Source organism: Tarenaya hassleriana, unplaced genomic scaffold (assembly GCF_000463585.1).
Source record: "Tarenaya hassleriana unplaced genomic scaffold, ASM46358v1 Cleome5, whole genome shotgun sequence".
Classification (NCBI taxonomy): Eukaryota; Viridiplantae; Streptophyta; class Magnoliopsida; order Brassicales; family Cleomaceae; genus Tarenaya; species Tarenaya hassleriana.
The window spans coordinates 1,852,499-1,866,505 of record NW_010967707.1 but is presented as its reverse complement, the minus strand read 5'-3'; the positions used below and the strand labels follow the sequence as shown (position 1 = coordinate 1,866,505).

The window sequence follows — 14,007 nt, the reverse complement described above, 5'->3', positions numbered from 1 at the left end:
GAAATTACCACTGAATTATAGAGAGTCTTTTTTATAATTATTATTAAAAATGAAAGAATTTAAACACTTCTCAATCCCGATTCGAATATCATTCACCTGAACTCTTTTAATTATTTAAAATATTTAGTTAGATCGAAAATTCAATAAAAAAAATTTAAAATATAGATTCGTAAATCTATTAAAAATATTATAATTTATTTACTACAATAAAGCTTTGAAATGAAATAGAAAAATTTAAAATTTGTGTTATAGGCACATGCATTAACTAACCCTCGTTTAATTTACTTTTTATTGGTTTCGCTAGTTGGCTGATGTAATCATGGTTTTGGGTCGCCGTCGCCCTTATAAAGTGTAAATTCATGCGACTACTCTTTAAAAGGGAGTGGGTTTACCCAACCCATTATTTAAACGGGTTTTGATTCATCAATCAGATATAATTTTTTGTATTTGTGTGGGCCACTGTTTTTTGCGCCGCAACGTGGGTCTTAGCTTACAAACACTTGCTCAATAAACGCAGTTACCGAAGAGAAGGAAGACCCACCTTCCATCACAGCCTTCCTGGCCGCCTCTTTCATCTCCTTCACCCTCTCCCTCCGTCCCTCCCCACCGTCCATCAGAGACCGCACGGCCCTCGCGATCTCGTCGGCTGTCACAATCTCTCCGTGTGCTGACACGTAATCCACCCGCAGCTCCACAGCCAGACCGACCTCCTTCGCCATCGCGAACGCGTTTAGTTGTTGTTCTGCGTACATCGGCCCCGTCGCTGTCGGGACGCCATACCACAAGCTCTCCAGCGTTGAGTTCCAGCCGCAGTGAGACACGAACCCACCGATTGCCTTGTGAGCCAGGACTTCCACCTGTGGAGCCCACCCACACACGACGCCCTGACCCTTGACCCGATCATCGAACCCATCTGGCAAAAGATCGTACGGGTTCGTTTTCTCCGATGTTTTGGTCCTGATCGACCACACAAACCTACAGCCCACGAATTCCAGGGCTTGAGCTATCTCCTTCAACTGCGGTGCACCGAGGATTCCCACGCTCCCGAAGCAGAAGAACACCACCGACGAGTCGGGCTGCTCGTCGAGCCATCTCATGATCCGGTCCCTCTCGGCCGGGTCCAGATTAGGGCTTGGCCGGTCCTTCAAGCTGAGAATCGGTCCGACCGGGTAAACCGGAGGGTAGCTCTCCAGACGGCCGAAGTAATCAAAGGCTTCCGGCTCCAACTCGGAGAATGAATTTACCAGAATACCCCTGGAGTTGGCTAATCTCTCTGCGAGCTCGATGTAAACCTCGTAAGCATCTCTGTCGAACAGACCCGACGGCATAACTTTGGTGGGGACGGGTTTGAGAAAACCCGGAACTGGAAGCTCTTCTTCGCCGGAGCTCCGGTCGAGCGCCGAGGGAATATTCCGGTGCCGCTCCGTGAGATACTTCATCATACCCAAGTATCTGGCGTTGCACGTCATGAAAATGTAAGAAGGAAGGTTCAGCTCGTTACCCACATCGATCAACGGGTTGCAGAAGAAATCGAGAACCAAACCCGCGACCCAAACGGAATCCGATCCGCGACGCGACTCCACGATGCTTGAGACGGCGTCTCTGACGAGAGGAGAGATTTTCTTGACGAATTGTACGTTAAAAGCCCCGGGAGCTCGGGCGTAGAGCTCCAATGGCGGAGGGTCGGGGACATCGGGCAAGGCGTAGAGACGAATTCGAGGCTCGGAGGCGACGAGGGAGTGGGCGAAGACGTCGGCGTGAGGAGAGGAGGGAGTTTTCCAGAGGAGGGCGGTGATGGTGTTGATCCGACGGTCCAGATCTATCAGACGCTTAGCGAATTCGATGGCGACGAGAAGGTGTCCTGTGCTGGGTACTGGGACGAAGATGAGCTCTGCTTCCTTCACCATCGTTTTGGAGCGGCGAAAGAGGAAGACAAGACGGGATGTGTAGCCTTTACGATCTCTGTTTCTTTGCTTTCTCGTCTCCAAATGTGCAGAAACTGGACTAAGGGAATTGCTTGCAGACGAATCGACAATCGATTAGTTTTGACGTTAGATGTGATTTTATACCTCATTTTGTCCATCTATAAATTACCAAATTGCCCCGAAATTATTCATTCGAATTGAGTCCGTTCTTACATTCTTACATTATATTAAAGGAAAAGACAACATATATTAACATACTAAGATTAAAAAAAATAAGTCGTTACTAATAGAGATAAACTTAAAAGAAATATCAATTATGCAAATTATTAAAAAAAAATAATTTAAACTTATAATAAAAATAAATCAACTATTAATTTAAACGAATAGTTTTTTTTAATGAATTAAATAGCTGATATTTTTTTTAAACGCGGATAGATTTAAAAAAATCTAATTGTATTACCTATTGGTACGGAACAATCATAACCTGACAAGTAGTAGTCTCAAGATCAAAATAACAATGTCGAATCACTTGCCATAGATCTGCAGATACAAAGCCAGACTTAGTCAAAACAGCAGCAATTCAAAGACAGTCTTCTCGTATCCTTGGCAATGGTAAGCTTACCCACATTATTCCAAAACAACAAACCCCATTTGACTAAGGATGGAAAAGGGAGCTCCAATCCTGTCGGAACTTGTACATTCAAACCGAATCCATATCATCTTCGTCATCTTCCATCATTTCGTACGAAAAATCTTCGTCCTTGGCCTCCATGGTTTTCCCGAAAACAAACGCTTTCGTCCCCATGGTTGTGAAAGGCATCAGCCCAAAAGCCCTAGCCGTTTTTATCTCTCTCGCAATCTTTCTCTGAGCCTTTGCGCTAATGCCAGTCTACACACCGGAAAAGAGTCGATATCGTAAACATCGACTAGCAAACACCATCACTGCATTTCATAAACAATGCGAAAAAAAGGTCCAGTGATACCTGCTTCCTTTTGATTATAATCCCAGCTTCGGTTAAGAATCTCGCAAGAAACCTTACATTCTGCCAGACGAAACACTATAATGCATGAGTGGAAGCAGGAAACGTAAACGCTCGCAGAAGGTAAATAAATATATCGAAGCAACGGACAGAAAATAGTGAATCAAAGGGTCATTAGTATGAAAAAGGTTTTATTATTCTTCGGGAGAGAATAGAACTGTAGATATTGAAAAAACATGCAACAACCTCTAAAACAAGTAAGCTAAACATACTATTACTCACCCGGAAATCAGCTTTTTTCAGAACTTCCTCGCTGGTCACTTCAAACAGTCCCGGCCTACCTCTTGGTGTCCCCGCCTTCCTAAGATCCAAATCCTGCATTGAGAAATAAAGACTTCAGGTTAACAGCAAACACATTAAGGTAAGATTAAAACAGGAAGAACACTAACTGTTACCATCCCAGCAACCCAATACAACATATGAAATGAATGATAACCATGCAACACGGGACTTTCAGACACTCCCCCTGCTACTAGAAGGTAAATTATCAGACATCAACGAAGAATATCTCCAAATCTTTCGGCTATAAGATCGTAACTCCGACAGTACACTTACGACACGCATACAATTCCCAACATTGATAGCCTGAGTCATATAGTTGTTATACATCGATTCATTGACAGCAGTGCCGAGTGATATTACTACGGCAGTCAGTTCTCTACCCTACCTTAAAACAACAATACAGACGATAAAAAGAACACTGGGAAATTACCCTGCGAGTGTAAGTATCGCCCCAACTAGGAGCGTTAGGTCTGAACGAGTAACCATCTTGCGGTCTTTCATCCTGGTCGAACTCAAAAAAAGCTGCTGCTTTCTTTAATTTACCATCGATACCATCGGATAAAGGGTCGAAGCCGTCACCGATGTCGTCATTGTTGGAACCTCCGCCGGAGAAACCGGACCCTCCAAACCTCCCGCCCCGCCAATCGCGCACCTCTTTCTCCGCCCGACCCAGGTGCTGGAAGAAAGCATTCGTTTTGTCGTCGTTGCCGGCATTTCCTCCAAAGATTCGCCTCTCAAAGTCATCCGTCGACTCGAAGGGTCCTGGATTTTGAGCTGGATTCGGAATTGGGTACGTTCGATTCCTGGGTCAGCTCACCACAATTCGCGAAAATGAAGGGAAAATCAAGCATATTAACGAAGAATTACCCTCACCTGCGTTGGCCGAGAGGGCTCTAGCGACGATTGGACGACACGATCTGTGGGAAACTACGTCATCCAGGGAACGAAGAGCGAATCTGGCGATTCTCATCGTCACGGATTTAGGGGTTTTCCCGGTCTTCAATGGTCGTATTAGGGTTTTGGCGGAGGAGGAACAAGGAGAAAGGCTACGTGCGAGGAAACAATGGGCCGATTAGGCCCATTTTAGACCAGCCTAGTGATTCTTCAGGCCCATTTCATAATCAAAGTGTCTCACAGTGATTTCCATTTTTCTTAACATTAAGCATAATAATGTAATAATAAATTCGGAGATAAAATCAAATTTAATCATTTTCAATCAGGAAATATGGCCCGTTGCAATCAAAATTCGATTACATATAATTAAAATCATTTAATCCCTCTCTAGAAGCCGTACTTCGTTCCTTGTCGAACTAAAAATATACGCAGAAAGCATCGTATTCATGTATTTTATGTAAAAAATAATACTTTAGATTACATACACTTTCATGCAACAATCGAGCGAGAGAGAGAGAGAGAGAGGAAATGTCAAAGATAAGATGAGAATGGAATTTTGGGAAAAAGATGATATGAGTGATTTTTCAAAGATCTTGAATGAAATATAGTGGAAAGTTGAATATATCCACTGAGAATCTCTCTCCACCACTTCACTACAGTTGAGCACAAATCCTCCAAAAAAAAGTTTTCACTGTGACTTCACAAAAGGCTGAAAGAATAATATATATATATATATATATATATATATATATATATCATACGATATACATTTTCAATTTTCAGCCAGAAGAAAAAAATCGGTTTAATTGTTGATTAATTAAGCTGGATTAAATGGTTTAATTAAAATAATATATCGTTAAGACTTAATTACAGTTAAACTTTTATATTTTATGAATTAATAATTTTAGCTCATTTAACTACGTTAATTCGATAAACTCAAATTTTAAAATTTAATTAAACTAAACTACTACAAATTCTCTAAACGAATATCTTTAAACCTTATGAAGCTATCTCTAAATTCAACTCGGTGCAAAATGTATGACACATGAAAATATGTTAAAATAGTTTTGTTTAAAATTGTATATTGGTATTTGTGTAAAATATATATTTTTAATATTTTTTACAATAAAATATACTATTGGTCAATTAACAATATAGTAAAGGATACGTCTTGTTCCGAATTTGAGTTTTAAATGGGTGAGAAGAGCGTATATTCTAATAATATGACTTATTCCCGACCTCAATATTAGTCTGAATTTCGGTACAGAAATTTCGGTTACAAATTTTTTTTTAAAAATGTCTAACATTTACTGTTAACTATTTTGTCTAATTCAAATTAAAATTTTAAGCCGGCAGAGAAATGGACCAAAATGGTGTCAACTCGCGTCATGTCATCAATTGCTGAATCCTTTTAGATTTGATAAATAAGTAACAACAAAAGTGTCTTTGTCTCCGCTCCATGGGTTTACCACTTTTATAGTTTGTAAAAATGGAAAATATGACAAATCCCGCCGTACATTGCGTGACATATTTAATTATATATCAATATAGAAAATAATAAATTAGTAATTTTTTTCTTGTAATAAAAAACGATTCCATCAATCTTTTTGTTGTTTACTTTGGCTTTGAATTCAAAAAATTGCCATGAAAGCATTATAGAGGATTTAAAGTGTAATTATTTTCTCAGTTATTGCATTGTCAACCAGAAGAGACGTTCTTATTTGCGTAGACACAATGATTAATGAGACCAATTTGATTATTTTTTATTATTGAAATGGAAAAAAAAAAGAGTAAAATTGAAGGAAGAGAAAATAAAAAACATACGGAAAGAATAGATAATCATAACATATTTTATATTGTTTTTAAAGATGAGATTGCCTTCTATATCTTTTAGATGGGAAAATCTAAAATCATTATTGAATTGTAATTCAATAATTATGTATGTATGTATGTATGTATGTATGTATGTATGTATGTATGTAATGTTAAAATGATCCGAGGGAGCACTTTAAGGTCTGCCTTTTTTTTAAGCTAAAAAGTGGCTTTCCCCGTAAAGGGAAATCTTTATAAAGCATAATCGCTTGTTTTAGATTGCTTTTGTTTGGTCTTTTTTGGCATTATCCGCAATTATTGCTAATTCTTCAGACGCGCGTGCTTTTCACCTCTTTAGATTCTCTTACTCACTGGTCCAACGGCCACTCCACTCTCCGACAATTGGACAGCGTATTCCACGCGCATCTGCGCGCGTGAGACTCATGCCGCATGACTCGTCACGGTTCACACAAGTCACGAGCTTTGTGCTCTCTTTTTCTGGTCTCTGTTTTTTCCATTTGAAAAAAAATAAAAATTAGATTTATATAAATATTGATCGCTATTTATTTTCATTTTTTAGCAATTACTAACCACTCTTAAAAATAAAATTCGATTTATAAAAATTTATATTATCTTTCCCAAATTTCCTACGTAATTTTGTATGTACCCGTGAACCATTTAATGAAGCAAAGAACAAGATAAACACCAATTATTTTTGTCTGCATTTATTTTTGGTAGGAAATATTTGGCATAGACCCATCAAAATGCGTGGCCTTTGCCGATTACATGGGGTTTGTCCGAGTGAAAGTGACGTGGAGATTTCCCATATACGCACCAAATCTCGTAGTTACATCTCATATTCAATAAATTAAATTAGCCATAAACACTCCTAGTGTTTGTTTGTTTATTTATTTATTTATTAAGCCTCTTTAAAAGAAATGAAAAGACCCCAAAGGCGAATTCGGTTCCCTAAGCCACCGTTTTCATCTTTGTCGTCATGTTCAACTATAAATAGCAACTTTTGTATTCACGCATATGTATATAATCACCAAAAATCCAACTAGAGATTTGAGGGCTCCTAACATAACATTCGTACGTGGAAAATCTAAGACAAATAACAAATGGACGGCCGAATCCACATATATATATATATATGCACATAGATGTATGTGTGTATGTATATATATGTATATACACATGAACCACGTGTACATATTTTGTCCCGACGTAAACAGTTTAATCTGGCTAAATACTCGGTGAGAGCTAATTAAAAAAATGATTTAAGTGATATATTATTTTTATTATTTTTATTACAACATTCTACATGTCGTTTCAATTTTATACGAGTCTTTGACAGATATTAGTTATAGAGATATCCTAATATAATATCGACCTATAAATCATGTCTGATATAACCAGAACAACACTAGTTATTGTTATTTATAACCATAAAAAATCATGTTACCATAAAAAAAAATATGCTCAAGTAAATTTATACATATAGAGATGATTTTACTGATAACTCGTACATAATGAAAATGTACGCTTTCTCAACCAAACGCCTTAAAGATATAGAATCCAAAATAAGATGTTTAATAAAACTCAAAATATTTCAAAAAAATATATAAAATTATGTATAAATTAACACCTGAAATGGGTTTTGGTTGCATCAAGTTTTGTGTGTGTATATATATATATATATATGCGTGTGTGTGTATATATATGTGTGTAAAGGAACTTACTTTTGGCATGAAAAGATTGACAAGGGTCAATTTTACAATTATGCCCGGAAAATAATTGCGATAAAGTTGGGTATGCTTGGGAGTTAGGCGCATGTCGAGAGAATTTTGGATTCGAGGCACCGAACAAAAGAGCTCAACACTAAAATGAGATTGAAAGGGAGGGGCAAAACAGGAAGGAATAATTGTAGGATCATGGATGCTTAATTAATATGTGATTAATTTGGGTTTTAGAGGCACAATCGTAATCAAGATTGTTGGAGCTTGTCTTCAGCAAAAGCCTCCAGACGAAGCGGAGGGTTTGAAAGCCTCGGATTCTCTCAGAGGCTTACGGAGGGTATTTCGGTCTTTGTGTAAGGGCGGATTAATGTGCCCTAGGGTTTGTGTTTTTTGGCTCAGACGGTGTTTTTCGTTTTCTGGAACTTTCTCTTCTCTCTCTCTCTCGACGAATCTGCGATTCGTGTTCTCCGGTGCCGGTGGTCGGTATCCGGTGGTCTCTCTCCGTTTGTAACCCTAGTAGACTGCTGATCCTCTTCCCGAGACGTAGGCACCGAGTTCTCTCGGTGCTGAACTCGTTATTCCGCTGTGTCGTTCTCTCTCGTTCTTGAGCGTCGGAGTGGTTACGGTGAGGTGTTCGTCGGGCAAATACTCTACAAGTGGTATCAAGAGCCTGGTTGAGGCGAGTTCTGGTGGTTTCATCGGCGATTCGAAGCCGAGGTAAGATCTGCTACGTTTTTTTTTCTGGATCTGAACTTTCTGATCGGTGTGCGAGGTGTTTCAGGCGTCTGAAACTAAGTCGAAAGAACCATCCCGTGTGAGATCGGCGGTCTGCACCGGTGGGAGAAGCTCAGATCGGCGGCGAAGAAAGGTAGGTTTTCCGGATCTGTCTCGGACTGAGTTACTCAGTCGAGTACAGAGTCCAAGGAGGTGAGTTCGCTCAATTTGGTTAGATCTAGGGTTCTGGGGGGGAGAAACCGGTGAAAACCGGTGGTTTCCGGAGAGTCTTGGCCGTGACTCGTTCGAGTCACGACTGAGTTGTCTTCGGGGTTGAGTCAACTACCGTGTTGACTCGGGTTAACTCGGCGGCTTCCGCGTTCCGAATTAGGGTTTTCGGATCTGATCCGGTTTAGCCGGTTCAACCGAAATTGTCTAATTGAACCGGTTTCGATTTAAAATCGGACCGGTTTAGTCGGGTTAGGTCAAACGTTGACCAATTTCTGGTCAACAGTTGACCGGGTTAGGAAAACCGGATCGGTTCAGGTCAATTGGACCGGTTCAGGTCCGGTTTGGGGTCAATTGGACCGGTTCAGACCGGTTCGAGTCAATTTAGGTCCGGTTCGGGATAACCCAGACCGGTTTAGGTCAATCTAGGACCGGTTTAGGACAATAGAGTCCGGTTTAGGTCAATTTAGATCGGGATTGGGCCGGTTTTAGGTCTGATTAGGTCTGATTTGTCTGATTAGGGCTGGGTTTGTCTGGTTTAGGGTCTGTATCGATCAGAACAGGTCTAGATTGGTCGGTTTAGGGTCAGGATTGTCTGATTAGGACTTAAATTGGTTGGTTTTAGGTCTGATTGGTTCGATTGGGTTAGATAGAGTCCGGTTAGGCCTGAAATAGGAGGATTTGGCTGAACTAGGTGAGTGAGAAGTCGGTATTAGGGTTAAAATCAATAGGTACAGGTCTGTTAGGGTTGATTTTAGGCTAGATCAGGTCTGATCAGATTTAATTAGGTCGGTTCAGACTTAGTTTAGATCTGATTAGGTTAATTCAAGTTTGATCAGGGGTAGGTAAGTCAATATTGGGCTGATTTAGGTCTGATTAGGACTTAGGGGGACAGAATAGACTCGATTTTAGGTCTGATCTAGGTTGGTTAGGTCAGTGTTAGCCTTGGGGTAGGTCTGATTAGACGTAATCAGGTCTTAGGTAGGCAGGTTTAGAGTCTATTAGGTCTGTTAGGTTGAAAAATACCTAGGTTTAGGTCCTCTTAGGATCGGTCTTACTCCTTAGGTCTGGTTTTAGGTGCTCCTAGGGTCGGGTTAGTCATTCCCAGGTTAGTTTCGTTCTGGGTAGGTCTAGTGCATCCTCGGGTTAGAGATTAGGTTTCCTATTAGTGATGTCTGCCCCTCTGTATCGCGGCCTTGACGTCGAGAAGTTCGACGGCAAGGGAGACTTCTCCTTATGGAAGGAGAAGATGTCCATTAGCTTAGAGATCTTAGGGTTAGGGGACACACTAGAGGATGATCCATCTACATGGGGGGTTGCTGATGAGGGGAGCCCACAAACTCCAGCTCGGGAAACCGAGGATTCGGGAGGTCTTACATCACTTTCCACCGGGTCACTAGGGCCCGGGGTTAAGGGATCGGGCACTCCGGCTCTCAAAGAGAGACAAGAAAGGAGTAGAAGGGCTAGGAACCCCGGGGCTAAGGGATCGGGCACTCCGGCTCTCAAAGAGAGACAAGAAAGGAGTAGAAGGGCTAGGAACCTCATAGTGCTTGCTCTAGCGGATCAGGTTCTAAGGAAGGTCATATCCGAAAGGACGGCCTTCGGAATCTGGAGGAAACTAGAGCGGTTGCACATAGAGCAATCTCTCCCCAATAGGATGTACCTCATGCAGAGGGTGTCAGGGTTTAGGATGGACAGCTCTAGGACAATAGAGGAGAATTTAGACATTTTCCAGAAACTATTGTCCGACCTTCACAGCCTAAATGTGAAGGTAGAGGAGGAGTATCAAGCAGTTTATCTGCTGAACTCCTTACCTCCTGCTTATGAGCAGCTGAGGGAAGTCCTGAAATATTCCCGAGCTACTATCTCGGTGGAGGAGGTGAAGGCCGCAGCTAGGATGAAGGAGCTAGAGCTTCTAGCTCAGGGTACCCTTACTCGGGGTACGGGGGAAGGATTAGTGGTCAAGGGCAAACCCGAGAAATCGGGTGGCGGGAAGAAGAAGGCCAAAGACCAGGTGGAGTGTTGGTATTGCGGCAAGAAGGGACATTATAAGAAGGAGTGTAGGTCCCGGAGGGCGAAGGAGGAGACCGAGGGTAAGGGGGTAGTAGCCTCGGTTCAGGAGTATGATTCGGAGGTACTTCTAGTATGCTCCGACTACTCCTCGGGTGGAGGTTCGGAGGTGAGGTCTCCACGTCTAGGTGGAGTTACCTCGGGTAGGAAGCTCAGGGGAAGGGGTGAGCGGGGGAATGCCATGTCACCGGGTAGAGTCGGTGAGGGTAGTAGCGCTAGGGGCGTTTCCTCTCGGGGTGGAGCACGTGCTTGCACGTGTTCCGAGCCTTCGGTAGAGTTCCTATAGGTCGACTAGGGGGTCTTCACAGGGTAAAACCCATGGGGAACCTTAGTCGGTAGGTGGGGTCCGGGGTAGAGGTCATAGGTCGCTTGATCTCTACGGGGATCAAGAGTTAGGTGTGTTAGTATGACTCAAGGTTGGTCTCGGGGCAGTCGGGGTAGACTCGGGGGACGGGTAGATGTCGGGGCGTGACCCTCGAGGGGCCATTGGTGAGGTATAGACTTCACCGGAGGGGGTCACTTAGACGGTCTAGGGAGTCATACTAGTCTAGGTCTTAGGTAACTTTCGGAAGCGGAGGTGTCGGGGGACACTCGCTTGGGTAGGTTAGGTGCGTCGTGTCACGCTGAGTTGTGTTTATGACACGCTCGGTAAGGACTCCTTTAGAAAGGTAGGTTCAATGCGCCTTGAACCATGCCCGGAGGGGGAGTTACATGGAAGTTACGGGATCGGCACTCTAGGGTTAGGCGTGTTTTGCTTGCTTCGTGTTTGTTTTGCAGGTTTTGCAGAAGAAGGTGGAGATTTGTTGGAGCTTGTCTTCAGCAAAAGCCTCCAGACGAAGCGGAGGGTTTGAAAGCCTCGGATTCTCTCAGAGGCTTACGGAGGGTATTTCGGTCTTTGTGTAAGGGCGGATTAATGTGCCCTAGGGTTTGTGTTTTTTGGCTCAGACGGTGTTTTTCGTTTTCTGGAACTTTCTCTTCTCTCTCTCTCTCGACGAATCTGCGATTCGTGTTCTCCGGTGCCGGTGGTCGGTATCCGGTGGTCTCTCTCCGTTTGTAACCCTAGTAGACTGCTGATCCTCTTCCCGAGACGTAGGCACCGAGTTCTCTCGGTGCTGAACTCGTTATTCCGCTGTGTCGTTCTCTCTCGTTCTTGAGCGTCGGAGTGGTTACGGTGAGGTGTTCGTCGGGCAAATACTCTACAAAGATTAATGGTTATAGTTTGACTCCTTAATTATTTATCTTTAAAAAAAAAAGCCATGTCACCACCACTAATCTTGTCTGTTCTTGACCAATTTACCACGACAAACACACCCCTGTAGTGTCACTAACACGACAAAGACGTCCCGCAAAAGCTCTATCTCTCACACATAATCATATCATCTTTAAACTCTTAATCTTTTTTTATTTTTATTTAATTTCACGGTCCTATTCATTGTCTATAATCACCACTAATTACGTAACCGAGGTAACGGCATTCATGGGATGGAGTATATAACAAAATTAATACATACTTTTTTTGTACTTAATTTTTTATATAATGAATATTTTTTATATATGTTGTAGCCCGCAGGATATATCATTACGTGAATAAATAACATGAAATTGTTGGTAATTATAGACTAAAATCATACCGAACAATATATATATATATATATATATATATATATGTATATATGGACTAAAAAAAATATCAAGATTTGTAAAAAGAATTTTTTTTTAAAAAGGAACAAAATTGGGAGGTCAAATCGTGAACCTTTTTTCCGTATTGAGAAGGGGAGGAAGAGTTATGTCACTCGCTTTTCTTTGGACTTATCTTCTTCTCCGAGCGCAATCCCCTGCAACGCCGCCCACGGCGTTATCACCGCGTTCTGAGATTTGATTTGTTGATGACGTGGCCCAATGAGAAGTTGACACATTACCAGAGAGTGAGGCAAGCGGGACCGGCGATTGGGTTTACTCGTGTCTCTATCTCTCGCTTTTGGCTTAGCCGGTCTTACGGTGTGCTCGCCGCAGGGGATCCATCTCGGATTAGGTTCGCGATTATCATCTTCATTAGTCTTCCTTGTTGTTCTTTCAACATAAAAATAATTTTATATTTTTATACTTTAAAATATATATAGTATTATCATATAATTTTATTTTATTTTATTTAAATCTATTTTTTTATTAACAAGAAATTTCAAACTCCATATAAACTGTAAAATGACTTATATTGAGAAACTTGGGAAATATATTTTGCAAATATTTGTAAAAAATTCTTTTACAAATAGACACTGGTGTTTGAAATACAAAATATATTGTAATTAATAAAAATGAGTTCGTAAATATAATTTGTACATGTATTAGTTTCTAACAATATTCTAAAACCTAAATATAGTCGTATCGTCTAGGCGGGAAGATAGTTCTTTCTTGTTTACAAATGCATACAAAACTTAGTCAGTGTGGGATAGATTGATAGTAAAAAGAGTATACAAAACTTCATATAAAAAAAATTGAATTTTGCTGCGATAATTAATTGAAGTGTTTAGACACAGAAATATTGATTTATAGGAAGAACAATGTTTATTTTTCTTAAAAATAACTACGTTTTTTTTAAAAAAAAAAATGGGTGTAGAAAAAATGCTGAAAATATATCATACGGAATGATTAAGATTTCGTAATATTTTTTTTTCGTGTAATAATTCGAAATCGTTTTAAAAGTACACAAAATCTCAATGGTCAACAATTTTGTTTTGTCTGTAGCAGGTCTGAAAATATTATATTATATTGTAATGATGAATGATAATTGAGACAATTTCATTAAAAAGGGAAAAAGATTAAAGGAGGCTTTGTGAATTGCGATCGAGAATATCAGATGTGCAAAATAAAGTAGAAAACATATAAAAACCTTATCGCATTCATCTATTATCTCTCATAAGTAACATTGTCTTCCATTAACGAATGATCTAAAATTCTATCCCATTATTAAGTTGACCTGCCTTGGCCATCATTCATTGTATCTTTAGAAACAGTCCATATGATATTATGTCAAATCTTATAATTAGAGAGCAAAAATACTGTTTTTTAATTTAAATATTTTTAAAAAAGGGGGTAAAAAGAAGAGATCTTTCTCCAGGGCCATAGAGAATCTATGCTCACCACATGTGTATTTGATCCTTCACACTTAGAGGTGTCAAAACGAGCCCGGCTCGCGAGCTGGCTCGTGGCTCGCCAGAAAACGAGCGATCTGAGCCGTAATTTTTTCAGATCGTTAAAAAACGAGCCTAACGAGCCAGAGCTCATTGAACACGTGTTCAATGATCC

At 40.8% G+C, this 14,007-nt stretch overlaps 2 protein-coding genes across 5 annotated transcripts; both read right to left on the bottom strand.

Moving 5' to 3' along the window:
- Positions 1 to 210: 210 nt before the first annotated feature.
- Positions 211 to 2,119, bottom strand: LOC104826290 (UDP-glycosyltransferase 71C4-like). The gene has a single exon (XM_010558907.2). It carries the CDS (start codon positions 1,905 to 1,907, stop codon positions 486 to 488), a length of 1,422 nt encoding a protein of 473 aa, XP_010557209.1. The 5' UTR covers positions 1,908 to 2,119; the 3' UTR covers positions 211 to 485.
- Positions 2,120 to 2,359: 240 nt separating this feature from the next.
- LOC104826287 lies at positions 2,360 to 4,262 on the bottom strand. Of its 4 annotated transcripts, none has more exons than XR_773733.1 (6): positions 4,115 to 4,262; positions 3,678 to 4,021; positions 3,188 to 3,280; positions 2,909 to 2,968; positions 2,548 to 2,814; positions 2,360 to 2,465 (listed from the first exon to the last, which is right to left on the bottom strand). XR_773733.1 is itself a non-coding variant. In XM_010558902.1 (5 exons), the coding sequence occupies exons 1-5, from the start codon at positions 4,215 to 4,217 to the stop codon at positions 2,626 to 2,628; spliced, it is 789 nt and encodes a 262-aa protein (XP_010557204.1). In that variant the 5' UTR covers positions 4,218 to 4,262; the 3' UTR covers positions 2,406 to 2,625. The 4 variants fall into 4 exon arrangements, 2 of the variants coding, with proteins under 2 accessions (XP_010557204.1, XP_010557205.1); XR_773734.1 differs by having other exon boundaries at positions 2,552 to 2,814; XM_010558902.1 differs by having other exon boundaries at positions 2,406 to 2,814.
- Between the last annotated feature and the right edge of the window lie 9,745 nt (positions 4,263 to 14,007).